At 34.8% G+C, this 16,705-nt stretch overlaps 1 protein-coding gene across 2 annotated transcripts in view; it reads right to left on the bottom strand.

Moving 5' to 3' along the window:
* Positions 1 to 16,705, bottom strand: part of LOC149416919 (uncharacterized) — a 45,042-nt gene that overhangs the window by 9,128 nt on the left and 19,209 nt on the right. For both annotated transcript variants that reach the window (XM_089641060.1, XM_089641061.1), the window contains exons 3-6: positions 8,922 to 9,131; positions 7,998 to 8,110; positions 7,170 to 7,309; positions 2,892 to 3,053 (exon numbers count right to left, since the gene is read on the bottom strand). In XM_089641060.1, coding sequence (XP_089497186.1) covers positions 2,892 to 3,053; positions 7,170 to 7,309; positions 7,998 to 8,110; positions 8,922 to 9,131 — 625 coding nt within the window. The remainder of the gene's footprint in view (positions 1 to 2,891; positions 3,054 to 7,169; positions 7,310 to 7,997; positions 8,111 to 8,921; positions 9,132 to 16,705) is intronic.

Genomic DNA, 16,705 nt, shown 5'->3' with positions numbered 1-16,705 from the left:
CAGCTGCATTAAAGTAGTTATTAAGGTGAAATTTTGAAGTTGTGCCAAAATGATTTTAAGTTGTATTTATATGAAGAACATCCCATCTCTTTGATATACCTACACATGGATATTGTGTATATGGCGACAACAGGTGAACACGTCTATTTATGTCAGACTTGTTTGTCTACTATGTAATTTTATTACTTTTAATACACACTTTTTATTACATTCATTTATAGTTGTATTTTTAAAAGCATTAGAAAACAATGACATTGTGAATAAAGATTATTTTTGGAAATCGACACCTCCTCCGTAAACTATTGTAACCCACAAACTGGCAATTTTGAGTTTTTAATGTATCTAGTTTGGATGCTGTACAAATTTTATGAGGGAATCAACAAAAAAATATTAAAATATCTGAAAGGATTTTTTTACACTAACATTTATTGTACCTCCTTTGTGCTGTATGACCAAAAAAAACCTTAAACTGCTCTCCTCAGCAATCAGGATTTTGAACATACAATAGTTTACGTTGGAGAGTTCGAAATAATAAACTATAAGCGTTTTTGTTATTTTTTGCCAATTTTACATGCTGTGATGAACTTGGTATTGGGAAGAGAAAATATTGCCTGAAGATATTTTTGATTCTTTTATTTGATTTCGGTTAAAAATTTTACATATAAAAATATATCAATGTAATTTGATTCGTATCGTTTAGTTATTTTCATGTCTTGTCATGTGTTTTAGAGTATTTTTGATTCTGTTAGATTCGAAGAATTATAATTTTTGTTATTCGTGAGAGTTGATTTGTGAGTTTTTTCTTTGTAGGTAAATGAATCTTTCCTTTGCCCTTTGGACATAATAATTTAATAATGTTTTTGTAAAATCATTTAGAAAAAATAACACTAAAAAACTGTGTACACGCCTGTCACAAAAATGTGGCTACTGAAAAACTTTAAATTAATATAAAAACTATATTTTATTTTGTTCAACGATAATATAGAGGTAAGTATTCATTATAAATAATAGCATTTATGAATGTGTTTTGACTTGTAAAATTTTCAAAATAAGTTTTAAAAATTACATAATAAATCTCCTCTTAATGATTTTCAAGATGCTTGATATTATGTGATTTTTTTAATTGCTTTGAAAAAATATTATCGATAAATATAATATACCACTAATTAATATAACACCTCATTGAATGAGCGTGTAAAAAAAAAAAATAAAAAAATAGAATTAACTTTAAAATTATTAGATTGTTTGTGAAAATGTGGGGTAAATAATGAAGAAGAAAGTTCAAGAATCGGTAGATGTATTGTAGAAGCTTGCGTTATGGTTATAGCGTGTTGATGGTTAACTATTGGGTTGTTGTTTGGTTGGTTGGTTGGCTGCGTGTGTGTGGTAATGAGGTAGTGGAGGTAATGGTGTGTTATGGTTAGGCGCATTCCACCAAGGCTGGTTGTTTCCTGACGTCCGGTGCCGCTGCAAGAGACACGGTCACACACACGGTTAGCAACATTGTTTATCTTCACTCCTTAACACCGTACGGCACACAAGACCCACACAGTACAACTACCTGGACTCAAAAAAGAGAACTCCGTAGACCTAAGAGTGATCTAAGCAGACCCAAAAGAGATCTAATAAGACCTTACTGAGATCTGAGGGGATTCAAATAGAAATCTAATAAGAAATTTCAGAGATCGAAGGAAACCAAAAAGAGATCTAAAAAGACCTATAGAGATCTAAGAAGTCTCTAAAGAGACTTAAGGAGATCTTTAGAGACCCAAGAGATTTCTAACAGACCTCACTGTGATATAAAGAGACCTAAAAGAGATCTAAGAAGTCCTTAAGGATATCTAAAGAAACTTAGGAAGATCTTTAGAGACCGAAGAGATTTCTAACAGTCCTCACTGTGATATAAAGATACCTAAAGAGATCTAAGATCTTAGGGAAATCTTTGGAGACCTTAAGAAGTTCTCAAGCCTCTAGAATATGCTTAGGTACTGTGCAGCAAGAATCAATCAAACCTAATGCTTGACCATTCTTTCTAAGTAAGAATGCTGCAGAATTGACAGATTCCCTACTAGAATGGAAATATTGTGGTTGGTAAGCAATTTAATGTTTTAGGGATATGTTCCCTGCCCCATTTAAAGTAAATGTGGCTCTTCTGTGCTGTACGGTCGTCATTCACCCCATTCGGAACTCCTATAATATTTCCTTCGTGCAAAAGTTCAAGGAAATGCTATTTTAGTGCGAGATGTTGTAAATGGTTAGGGAGGGATGTTTAATATCAAATATATTTTATTTGTGAAACGTTCCTTTAATCTAAATCTGAATATCTGTCTGTCAGATACAAGTTACTCGACTGCCGTTCATGATTGACGTTTCCTTTAATATTCATTGATTGTAATTATTACAAGTTTTGTTAATTTTATCTTGGGAATTCTTGATTTTTTAATATTAATTCCACACAGAGGCACTGAGACAAATCTCACGGATGCAGAAAATCTATGTCTTGAAGAGATAATGTAAGTGTATTATAACTAAATAACTTGGATACCCTTAAAACAGGTTATCTGTTATGAGATGTCCATGTGATTTTAGATAAAAGAAACATTTCAATATCGCGTCCATCCAACAAAGATGTAGATCAAAGCGATACATTATTAAATATTTATTTGCTGTTTAATTCCAACGTTATTTATTATCCAGGAAATTAAAAACAGAATAAGATAGGGCAAAGATTTATCTATTTATAACAACAACAGCGACTATAGAAGTGTGAGAAATGCTGGGGAACTCACAACTTATTTTGTGTTGCTAAGCTTTGTACTGCCGGGAGGAATGGAATTCATTAAGCAATTAGCAGTCCTATGGAAAAGGGTTTAAGGTTGAGTAATGTTTACCTGTGACGGCATCGTATCCCAAGCCGCAAGCCGCAAGCCGGTTTTTGGCGTAAAAGGAGAGAAGTGTGACGTCGTCCTTGACGGATAAATCGTGCGTCATGGACCTACGGTTGGGGAAGGCCTTGGCGCCCGAATATCTGACACAAGCCAGGTGGCCACGGCCTGTTAGAGATTGGTTAAAGAGGACACACAAAGTAGATCAGTGAGAAAAGTTGCCAGTCCATCTTTTGAATAATTTTATATAAAGACACATATTTAACATTAATTCATCCATTGAACATAGGTAAAAATAACTATGATTTATATTTTAAAAAAACTAATTCAATATTAATTGTATACCGTGTTCCACGCTGGTACTGCCAAACTTCAGGGGCACTGATGATATTTCATGAATAAATTCTTCCTGAAGTTTCACAGTATGAAAAAAGTGGTAATAAAGTACCTACCCTTTAGGTAAGCAGGTAAGAACCAGTGTTTCAAATTAAAGCTAATTATTAAAGTAATTTCAAGATAAGAGTAGTATTAACCGTTTGGGTGCCAATCGTCGATTTTCGTCAATTCGTGTTTTAGCGAAGATTGCCGGTCGTCGATTTCCGTCGATTGCGTCAGTCGTGTTCTGATTCGCACGTACGTCTGTACGTAAAATTCTCATTTTTTCGAAACGCCTGGACTTCGGGATCCTCCTCCGCGTGATTCTAAACCAATATTCTTTAATGAAACACCGAAAAAATCATCGAAATCCTTGAAAATTCAAAGAATTTATGGGGTTTTAAAAAAATATATTGTTTCATAAAAAAGTAATGTTTTGGTGGCATTTTACAAGCAACTGTATGAATTTTTTTGGCACTCAAACGGTTAAAACCAATTAATTCTTCAGGAGAAGTTTTTAAAGGATTGTATCTGTACTCAAAAACATATGTTTGTAAATAAATAAAAAAATATGTTGTAAACCTGTAGTTATAAAATATAAACAAATAAAAATGTCAAACAATGATTTCAATGATATGTATATTTACAATGATTGAAGTATGAATGTTGGATCTGTGCTTTTTTCTCAGTGATCAAAGAAATGGTTTTCTTGTTTAAAATAATGTTATTTACAACACCACAGAAATATTATGTTTTAAAACATTTAAAGATCTGCCCAAGATTTTTATTTTATTATTTTATGGTAAAAGAATGTTATTGCAATATTTTTTAGACGTTTTATAAAAACCATTGAAATTTTAGAACAATTCTCACGAGTTTTAACATCACCAGAACTGCAATAATTACTTATTTAAAATAGATTAATGTTTTATTCATATTTTATTTGATTGAGTGGTTGAATTTTTAAAGACATAAAGTTAAATCACATTGTAAATACTCAAAAATACTACTCTACTTTCCAGTCTTAGTGGATTGTAAAAATGTTATAAACGGAAAACAAATAAACAGCGTGTTGCGAAACCACAATATTAAATACATTGAAAACACTGATTAAGGTTAAACGCAAGGTATGTTATAATTTACGCATTCGTAAATGACATTAATTTAATCATTTTATTAAATTACAGTTTTTGCAAGTTAAACTTTAAAATATTAAGTCGAATTATTTGTTACCCGCACATAAATATTATGAATATGAATAAGTAGTTTTGTCAGCATAAAAATTCAATTCTAAGAAGAAAGGCACACAATTGATGATTCAATCCAATTATGTATTTGTATCCTTTCTTGGAAGAATTGAGTTTTTATATGGATAAAACTATTTATTCATATTCACAATATGTATGGGCGCAAACAAATAATTAATCTTAAAATTTTAAAGCATAAATTGCAAAAAGTGTATTTTAATTTAAAAAATTAATTAGCGCCATCTACGAAAGAGTATACAAGGTGTCCGGAAACTCGTAGTACAAGCGGGAAACTGGAGAATCTACACCACATGGGGAACCCAAAAAAACATAAAGTTTTTTGATTTGAGCATTTTCAAAAAAAAAAAAAAAACCAAAAAAAAATATTTTTCGGCTATTTTAGGGTTAAAGTTTTTTCTGGTGTTTAGGGTTGAATAACAGATGTTTTAACCCTGCAGAGCAGAAATATTTTATGATTACACCGGGTTAAATGAAGGGTGATTTCAAAATAATGCTTCAAATCCGAGTTTCTTCATTTGTTTTACTTTCAAATAGTTTTAATTAGTTGGGTACTTTGATCTTCAGTAATAATTTATAAGAATTTGATTAAAAAAAAAAAAAAAAAATCAACTTCAAACTCGATTTACTCGATAACGAAAGCTCAAATAAAAAAAAAATATACTACAAAATCGACTCCAAATGTGATGTAGATTCACCAGTTTCCCGCTTGTACTACGAGTTTCCGGACACCCTGTATTATGAATTCTTTAAATTTACCCATTCAATAAATATCTCATTACAGTGGTGCCTCACACAACGAACGCCTCGCACAGCGAATGCTGCACACAACGAACTTCCTTTTCGTTCATTTCACGATTCATACAACGAACTTCGCTTCACACAACGAACTTCGCTTCACACAACGAAGTCGCCCGATCTTCTACGATCACTGCCGATTAATTGCATCCTCCCGCGCAGGCAGTCGTTAGACTCGTTAGTCACTGCGTAGTACGCTTAACTTACGCACGTATCGCAGCAATCGTTCTTCATTACGAATTAAATCGCACACGTATCACGGCAGTCGTCCTTTTAAGATAAACTCAACATTTTTTTTATATGATATATGATATGAGCAACAATCAAACAATCAACCAATTCCAACTGCTGACATCAAGAACATCCTGGTCAAATGGAAAGCAGTTCAGGAGTTTACCAATGCCCACTATCCGGATTCCGCTGAAGCAAACAGGATCAACGACCTGTACTCCGATACTCTTGTCCGTTATTTCCGGCAGATGTTGAAGAAAAGAGAGAAACAAACGACTTTGGACAGGTTTTTCACTGCACCATCGGCGGAAAATGGATGAAGATGTGCAAGATTCGATTATTTCTTAAAATTAAAAAATGTGTGTTTTTTTCATTATGTTTTTAGATGTATCTAAATAAAAATAATAACAAAAAATTTATCTTTTTTTATGTCATCTTACCATATTTTATGCTACAGAACGAATTATTTTTTTTAACATGTATTGTTATGGGAAAACGCGTTTCACATAACGAACTTTTCGCATAACGAACTTGCTCCTGGAACGAATTAAGTTCGTTGTGTGAGGCACCACTGTATATTGATATTTGGGATGTTGGTTATTGTATTGAATTCATAGATGTCTCTGATCACAATGACAACCATAGTGTCAGAGTAAAGGAACTGACAGGATGGTGGAGGTAGGAAGGTGGATGGTGGATGATACCAATGATACTTGGTTTGTGAAATATGACGTTTCTTACTTGTCATGGTTTTGGCAGGAGGAGAATACTGGGCCCTGCTTTCGATGTCTCTTTTAACATTCCTCATGGACAAACGGTTGTCGTAGCTATCAATCATTAAAGTCACCTTCATCAACTGAGGCTCAACGTAACTGGAAATGCAATTTGAAGTGATTTTCAGTTATGGTCACATCGATACATAAATTATCAGAACAATAACTCTGATGGTACCAATACCAGAAAATATTTCTAGTCCTTACCTAGTTCATCGATATTATTGTTCATCGATATGTTTGTATTGTTCTTGATATTACTAAGCCATCCCATCCCATGAAATTAACAAGTAATATTTATTAAAATAAAATTTCTCTTTTCTGTAGACTTATCTTAACTATAAAGCAGAAAATCTGTGTGAAAATCAGCAAAACCTAACTCTTTTCTAAATAAGAACAAATAGTGTTGAAACTCGGGCAAAGCTTTATAGTGTACTCATTGTGTATTTATGAAATACAGAGGTTCCACATTCTCAAAATAAAGACCCAAAATACATAGATTACAGACATGCCTACAAAATGCACGGATATTAACATAAGTTTTTAAACGGGGCATGATGCAGGATTTAGGAATCGTAATAATATGTGATCAAATTGACATTATTCTACTTTGGTTGCATTTCCACTTACTGTTGCATTTCCACCTCTCTTTCAGTTTTCCCATCAACAATGCATATGTCAGAAAGAGAGGTTACAGCGGAGCTCTCAGCTGCAGGATATTTACTTAATCATCTTTTCACGAGGAATGTAGATTCTGAAATCATCGAAGGCAGGACTAGTATCCATCACAGCTGGCAGGTTGAAGGTGGTGAAGCTACAGGTCGATTGGTGAAAGCTCTTACCTTGGAACCTCTTGGCGGGCTCGGCGTAGTAGGACCTGCTCTCAATATCGCGGGCAACATTCCTAATGGCAACGCGGTTGTAGTAACTGTCGAACAACTTGTCGGCAACACGAGAATGGTAGGAAGGCTCGTACTCGTAACTGAAAACGCATTCAGGAGAAATATGTAGTATCATGGTCTCATGGATAAGGTTCTTGTTATGAACGTAATGTGAATATGTCTGGATGCTTCAATGATTGATAAACAAATAGGATATTTTTAACCAATCGACAAACTAGCATAAGTTACATATGAACTCATTGAGTTCCCTATGATATACATGTTATTGGAAGTAATTTTGGATTCTGATGGCCAATTTCATTAATAAATATGTAAGTTAAAGATTAATAAATAATAATATGCTGTGTGAATCTAGAGATAATGAGACATATTGTGCCACCTCTTCATTATTAAGTTAACTTTTCGGATAGCCCTACAGTGTCCATCATCAGATGTCACACCCGTTCTGATGTGGGATAAGATATATTGAAAATTTATCACCAGCGACTATCTCGCATTCATCTTTTTCTCAGTGTCCTTATCAGCCTTCCTGTCTCGTGAGAACATACCCGAATTTAGAATCCTTCATAAATTCAACTATTTATATACTTGCTCCATGATTCACAATTCACAATTATATCACACAGTGCATTGTTTTAACTCCAATAAAACAGTTAAATATCACAAGGATGTTTCAAATTTTGGAAAATTGCTGATTAGATACACAAGTACAATATACAAACAACAGACTGTTGACATCCAAATAAACAGAATTTGGATTATATTAACCTTGCCATGGTGCTGTAGGGAACCACGCTGGTTGCTCTGGGGACGTTTAGGTGAATCTTCTGCAGCAGAGAGGCAGTTTGGGCGCGGATCTTCCTGCTCTCATCTTCCCAGGTCTAGAAAAACATATCATTTGATGAATTTGCTTGAGAACAAGTATGATTTTAATCACATCACACTTTTATCCAAAATATCCAATGGCTTAGCATAGGTACCTATAGTTCTGGGAAAGGATTAGCGTAGCAATGATTGTAAATTGTAATAGAAGGTTTTCCCGGATGATAACGGAGTAGCTTTTTTATGTTAGGTCCATGTAGGAGGCCTTGAGGCCTACCTTAGGGCTTATGTAATCTTTGGAAATGCTGCGTGGGAGGAAGGAATGACGAGATCCATGTTGGGATCCACAAAATTCAGCAAGTCACTACACTATATGCCAAGTTGGCAAAAACGTTTCATTTTTGTCATAATGTGCCAAATTTATAGAACCTAAAAATATGGGATGAACGGCGAAATGTAGGTGAATTTATTGGGTTTAAATTGCAGTAAAGAGTTCAGATGTTTCAATGTTAATATTTTGAGGAATGATATTAATTAAATAATATGGTAAATGTATATACATATACAACCAATCGCTCGAGCTGAATGAGTGGAAAACCCCCTTCTCGTGCCCTTTCGTGGCCCATCTCCTGGCTGCGAAGGAATCAATAATCTTAGTTCCTTAAAAACAACAGCTTCCATTGAGATACCTACTCTTAGATTAAATACAGTACTCCCAGCAAAGATTATGTTCCAAAGATTGTAAAAATTGTAGGTAATCTTTCAAACAGAAATAGATTGCCCAATTTAGCACAGCATTGAGAGTTGTTGCCGGCCAGGGGTAGAAGGCAAACTCCAAGTGAGGGATTAGTTGTTTTTTTGTTTTGTTACCTTGGCAGTGTTGGAGCAGAGGAAGTCCTCGCTGGCGGACCAACCCACGTGGGGGCGGGAGCGGTGTTCAATGCGGTCCAGCTCGCGGATGACGACGGAGGGACGCATGCGCACCGTGACAACAGAGAAAGGAGCCGCGCGGGAGATCAGCCTGCGCTGGCCGGCCAGGGGACTGCGCGCCGGATAGAAGGCCGAAATCATGTGAGGGATCTGTAAACAATACACAATTATTTATAGTAGGTATTAAGTATGAACCAAGACAAAAGGCTTTTCCTAGCTTCGTACAGTGAAGTATTTTACAGAGTGAGTAAAAAGGTATTTTAAAGTCACTTTCTGTTGATTGTGGTTTAGCTATATAACAAGATTTATATGTATTATACCTAATGTAAATTATATTAAATTGACCGATTAGGGACTGAATGGCCCAAATCCTCGGGTTCCTTTGCCAATTATGCCAAGTACTCCGTGATAATTTGAATTCATCAACATGAATGTTCAAAAATATTTTTTCACAGAGACGTAAAATTTCATTGTTGTATCGAAACATAAATATCTTGCTTGTGCAGGCCTTACTATGGGACAAAATATGAATTCAGCATATATTTGACTCTGTATATAAAAATAAATTGGAACATGAACACAGCACTCGGTTCACAAAAAATCAAGGCATGCTTGTTCCAAAATGTATATAAATAAACATGTTCGTTTGTTTAAAATCTTAAATCTCTATATATATCTAAGATTGCTTTAGCTCGGGATATAATATCGTTTAATACCGATGCCAAAAATCATAACTAATTATTTTCACAATTTTAAGAGGTTTCGTGTTTTTGGGGAAAAGCTTTTATATTTATAGATGAGTTAATTGGACTAATCTTGTAAGGTTTAATGGTTTATTTATCTCGAAATATACACTCATTCGTAGTCTTAACGTAAATATCCGCTTTCTGTTGATCGTTCTCCAGATTCCTTTGTACTTTGAAACCAGGACCAATTAATACTAATAATGTACAATTGGACAGCAGCACTATAACAACAAATCAATAAATTATGTCACTTAAATATGGATTATTATTTAACTTATAATATTTGAGGAGCTGGATGCAATAACAACTTAAGCCTGTGACAGACCACGTTATATTCTCGTGGCTTGACCTATTTCAGCATATCACTAACCATACGTTCCTGCTGGTAGAGTATGGCAAGCGATGAAATAGGCCAAGCCATGACCATACGTGTAACATGGGCAGTTCTTCTCTTACGTCAATGGATGTTCAACCCCCCAAAATTATAAGATAACAATAATAATAAATTATGTGCATCGAAACAACTGCTCTTATTCTTAATTTATTTGAAATGTACCATGGAAATGGCGAGTAATGAGCAGTGACATCTATTGTCTCTAATAGAAGCTTTTATTCACAAGCTCACATGATTCGCTGGGTCAATTTAAGGAATGTTCCCGGCTTTGGCATCTTCTGTCTCTATACGCGCATTAAATTAACAGAGATAGCACTATGTCTTTCGTCAAAGTAAAAATTAGGTACCGAAGAAAGCTTAGGTACGCTTAGGTCATAGCCAGCCACACAACACACCCCAATTGGCGATGCTATAGTCTCATGAGCTGTTGAGATTCGTGTGCGGTATTCACAAATAATGCATAAACCGTAAAATAATATTTTATGCAATGTTTTTCCTTTATTTCAAGTAAGGCATTATTATGCAATAATTTGTATAATACCATAATATGGAAAAGCTCATTCACAGTTAGCCATCTAGTCAAAGTGTTCTTGCTTGAATAATAAAGTGGGTGCAACAGATTTTTGAAACCGGAAACGGAATGTACAAACAAATTTACAGAATTTTATATCCCTTCTCACTACTTGTGGCTTGTCGCAGGACCTGAACTGGGTAAGGTCTGAGTGGCCCGAACCCTTCCGATTTGGTACTTTGATCTGAGGTTGAATAGATACTTTAATTTTTTTTTTTTTTAATAACATTTGAAGTTTATTCCTAACAATGTAATATATAATTGAAGAAGAAGATAATGCTAATACATCTAAACGAAACATGAAACAGAATAATACAAAAAAATAAAAAAATAACGATATGGATATTCTATATCAACTCAAGATGTCCCATATAAATAAAAATCGGATATGTTTATCCAAGACACTATCTAGGTTACAAACCAATTCTCTTGAGCTTTGTAATCATTCAAAAGACAGCTGCCAAAATATGTAACAAATTTTAAATATAAGATCGACAAAAATGACGTATATTAATTAGGTCCCAATGGCCGAGTGGTTAGAGACCTTTTGTTACCTTTTTATTTTTCTGTCTTGTTCTGTATCATGTTACGTTTAGATTTATTAGTATTATCTTCTTCTTCATTCTTAATATTTTTGCTTATGGCGATGCAATGCAAAAGCATGTTTTTAAATTTGATCATCTGAAAAATATATATATCTAAAAAACAGTATAAAAACACTAAACATAAATCGTCGCAACTAACGGGAAAGATCTGTTCTATTATCAGTATTTATCTCCTTATTCCTCTCTTATAAAGGGTTTTCCAACAAGAGGTGTTATTTTGAATAGCCCGCTATTTCGGTAGATGTTACTTTTGAAGCTGTCATTTTGTGAGATTTGACAAGTAGAAACTACGCCATTAATAAACATGGAACGATACACGCTTCAACAACGCAATGAAATTATTAAAATTCACTTGAGTGAATCAAATGCAAATCATCTTGAGTGATGAGGCCCATTTCCACCTCGGTGGCTTCGTCAACAAGCAAAATTGTCGCATCTGGGGCTCGGAAAACCCAAGAGTTATTGTTGAAAAGCCTCTCTATCCTCAACGTGTGACTGTTTGGTGCGGTTTATGGTCCGGCGGAGTCATTGGACCTTACTTTTTCGAAAATGAGGCTGGAGCAACAGTTACGGTGAATGGATTGCGCTATCGAGAGATGATTAATGATTTTTTATGGCCGGAATTGGATGGTATTGATCTGGACAACGTTTACTTTCAACAAGACGGCGCTACGTGCCACACAAGCACTTTGTCTTGGCCTTTGGTTTATCCCGGCATATGTATACCTATAGATTATTAAATTAGCCCAAGTTTTGAAATGGTTCCAGGTCAATCCGCATTATACAGGGAAACAAAATCCGAAGTTCTTCAGTCGTAAATAGTAGGTCGACACTTCGTAGCGTTTTTTTAACATCGATATTTAATATTTTTCAAGCCTAAGGGCGGCTTGAACCAACTATCGCAAATTTAATCTTAAATTTTATTTAACTAAACGAATTGGTAAATTTTGGATAGGGCCTGACACGCTTATTACGAATAATTTTTAGAAAAAAACTTTATATTCGCCTTAATTACAATAAAAGAAAACTTTTTGCATTTCGGGCGGCGGAAAATTATGCATTATGATTTTCAATTGCGTAAAACCAAAATTCACTCCGCGAATCGATGTGGCGACATTAGGAACGCACTGTTATGTTGGTATCACTGATGCATTAACAAGAGCTAAATACGACCGTTGCTATCTTCGTGGGATACCTAGGTTTGTGTAACATGGTTTGTGATACAAAGGAAAGTGCCCCTTAATAACGCCTGCTCGCGTCAAGGCAAGAAAAACATCCCAGTTTTCAACTAGTTTACCGGCTACGCTAGGTTTGTGTAACATGGTTTGTGATACAAATCCATTTGTCTTCCACGAAGTTAGCCATAGTCGTATCTACGCAATGTATCAGGGATACCAACATAACAGTGACGTACCTTATGGCAGCTGATTGCCGCCGCATCGATTCGCGAAGTGAATTTTGGTTAACGCAATTGAAAATTTAAATTCATAATTTTCCGCCGCCCGAAATGCAAAAAGTTTTCTTTTATAGTAATTAAGGCGAATATAAAGTTTTTTTCTAAAAAATATTCGTAATAAGCGTGTCAGGCCCTATCCAAAAATTACCAACGAATTTAAGACCCTTACTTAAATGCGTTTAGTTGCGTCCTGCACCACGCAGTTGGGTGGCGATCATAAATAAACCAATCAGATTTTAGGAGAGTGGTATATTTATGGTTAAACGTCATTAATGCGGCGGTTACAACAGTTACCGCGTGGTTACCGCCAAACGCGTAAATAAAACAGTTACGATGTTTCATTTTACTTGAAGTGTCAAAATATTTTGCGATTGTGTGTGTGGTTTAATAGTGTGTTCATTTATTTTATGAAGAAAAAGTTAAAACAAATAGACATAATGATGAAATAAGACAAAAAGAGCTTCTGTTGTTGGAATTAAAAATAAAACAATTTTTTTTTTTTTTTCTTTCACATATTATATTGTTTTAAAGTATTATAAGAATGCTGTAGGTATGATTAGAAGTCTACAACCTTGCAAAGTACTCCTCGATAGCATCGATGACACGGGGCTAGTTTACGAGCTGCTAGTCGACGAGTCTATAAGCTAGCGAGTTAGCGAGTGTCGATGACACAAAACTTCCCACTCGCTCAAAGCCAAAGGATCTTCGGCCTTGAACTCCCTCAATAAACGGCTGGAAGCACCATATTCATCGCGTTTTTCTATCCTTGATCTTGCCCATTTTCTTTTCTGCTTCAAGTTTTTCTTTAGTTTTCGTTGTAAATCCTTCTTGATAGCATAAGCTAAGATAATTACTGCCGCGCGAACTACTTCCGTTGACATTTTTGCTGACTGCCAAACAGCGTTGCCAGGTCCAGATTGCAATATTTCCCTAGATTGGGAGTCGAAATTTCCCTAGATTCCGGGGGTACCACCTTGGCAAGTTAAAAACGTCTGTCCGGTCGGGGGGGGGGAGCTTTGAAAAAAGTACTTGGTTTTTGTTGATAACTTTCATATATTATTTATAGTAATAAAAATACACGAATACCCAAATACGCCACATATACACCAGTACGTAGTCACTGTTTTTTTTTATTCTCTTTCTTATATGGCAATTATTTTTCTTATATGGCAACAGTGGCCGACAGTGGCAACACTCACAACACTGACACAACAAATTTGACATTGACATTTCAAATAATAATTTTAAATACTTATCATTTCAAATGATGATTATAGAATACATAACATTTACATGATATTTACAAAGATCAGGTAATTATGGACTATTCCGACACACAAAATACCTACTATTTAATATGAATTTATTCACTATCCCATTCACATATTCATTATTTCTTAATTCAATTGAATCGAAGTATTGTTTTCGATAAGTGTGACGGAATAGGCAATATTTACGAAAATACATGTGCATGGAGTAAATTGTTAAGGTCAAATAATAGCAATACATAACATAGCGATGCCTTAATCTGATATTTTGTGTTTTACCGGGTAATTAGAAGATTACAACGCCAGTAATAATTTGTCAAATAACATATTTTAATGATAATAACGAGGCAGAGACTTCTGTCGCCCTTTGCCGTATTGCTGGCATTTCGAGTATTGTAGGCTGAAAAGCAGCAGCTCGGATATTATCAGCATGTTTAGCCCCCTTTGCATGCTTCTGTATCTCCGACTTTCCGCACACAAAATCTTTCCTACAGGTATTGCAAAAAAAAAATTAGGTCCTTTATTGCTCTTCTTGAGCCAGCCTTCAAAAACCTCTTCGCTCTCCCATTTCTCCTGGTACTTCTGCGCGTACATTTTTTTAGCCTTTTGGCCGAAGTTGAATTATCCTCATCCGGAAGGTTCCTCCTTGCGCCAGAAGTCGAAGGTATATCCACCGTGTTGACCTATAATAAATACTATATTATAAATTCAGGGTGTACTTATACCAAACACATAATAGTATAAGTTGTGTTAAACTAAACACTGAATATATTGGAAAGTAGCTTATAAAAAATTTAAACTTAGTAGCTGAACGCTGAACTTTGTGTTACACTAACCCTGTTTTACATGTTAATTAATTGGAAAGAGATAATAATAATTTCAAAGTACTTACCACTGAATTCAAAACAGAAATCTTAATAAAAATCACTGTAAACCAACCGAAATTGCCGAAAGTGGAACGCCAAAAGTGAAAAGCTGAGAGAAGATAATTTCTTATTGTAATGATCATAGACAAAGTCGTAATCTGAAACTTTTAAGAAGTCCCCGGTTTTAATATTTTTAGGAACATAAATATAATTTTGAGTTGTCAGTGTTAAAAATAACATTGCTTCATTTATGTACATCAATATTATTTACGATTCCTGGAAATCCCAAAAATAAAAATACATTTATGTTCACTGGCAATCCCAATAATATTGTCATGTAAAAATTTTTTTTGGCAAAGAACGAAATTTCCCTAGATTTGTGCTGATTTCGTGAAAATTTCCCTTTTCCCTAGATTTTTTTTTCTCCCCTAGATCTAGGGAAATTTCCCTAGACCTGGCAACGCTGCTGCCAAAACGCAAAGATACTCGCAACTAGTTCACTAGCAGCGATGATGACATACGGCTAGTAGTGGTATATTTATGCGGCTAATTAACTAGCTTATAAGCCAACACGCCAGCGAATGGCGAGTAAATTAGCCCGTCTTTTTATTTTACTCACTGCTTTTTTACAATCGGATAGTCAACTAGCAGATTGTAAAAAAGCCGATGACACGGGGCCAGTTTACAAGCTGCTAGCGAACTCGCTGGCTTGTAGCTTGTAAACTAGCCCCGTATCGATGCTTTAAGGTTAAACGCAACGCTCGTTGTATTCTACGTGTTCACAGATGGCGTTAATTAATTAATTTTGTTTAAATACGCTTTTGCAAGGTATTGCTTTACAGTATTAAGACAAATTATTTGTTTGCGCCCTCATATACGCAATATGAATATGAATAAATAGTTTTGTCCATATAAAAACTCAATTCTATCGAGAAAGGCATACAAATACAATATTGGATTGAATCATCGGTAAAATATTGTATTTGTGTGCCTTTCTCGAAAGAATTAAGTCTTTAAACGAACAAAACTATTGATTCATATTCATATTGCGTATATACGGGCGCAAACAAATGATTTGTCTTAATACTGTAAAGCAATACCTTGCAAAAGCGTATTTAAACAAAATTAATTAATTAACGCCATCTGTGAACACGTAGAATACAACGAGCGTTGCGTTTAACCTTAAGCATCGATGACATTGCATTCTATCGTTTATTTTTTTAAGTTGAAAAATGAAGTGGAACACGCGTGATATTACAGAGTTTCTCAACATCTACGAACAATACCCTATTTTATGGAATATAAAAGACAAAGAGTATTGTAACACAAAAGTAAAGGATGAAATTTTCAAATACCTCTTAATTAAACTTAACGAAAAACAACTAACTGTCGGTATGGATGTGAAGCAACTGAAGACAAACATAAAATCAATAAAAGACGTATACAGACAAGAAATAAATAAAATTTAAAAATCCAAGTTTTCGTTGTAAATCCTTTTTGATAGCATAAGCTAAGATAACTACTGCCGCGCGAACTACTTCCGTTGACATTTTTTGCTGACTGCCAAAACGCAAAGATACTCGCAACTAGTTACTAGCAGCGATGAAGACACACGGCTAGTTAACTAGCTTATAAGCCAACACGCCAGCGAATGGCGAGTAAATTAACCCGTCTTTCTATTTTACTCGCTGCTTTTTTACGATCGGATAGTCAACTAGCAGATTGTAAAAAAGCCGACGACACGGGGCTAGTTTACAAGCTGCTAGCGAACTCGCTGGCTTGTAGCTTGTAAACTAGCCCGTGTCATCGATGCTTTAG

Source organism: Hesperophylax consimilis, chromosome 16 (genome assembly GCF_061612785.1).
Source record: "Hesperophylax consimilis isolate HC1 chromosome 16, BYU_Hcon_1.0, whole genome shotgun sequence".
Lineage (NCBI taxonomy): Eukaryota > Metazoa > Arthropoda > Insecta > Trichoptera > Limnephilidae > Hesperophylax > Hesperophylax consimilis.
The sequence above is the reverse complement of the archived record's forward strand: the minus strand, read 5'-3'. Positions and strand labels throughout refer to the sequence as shown.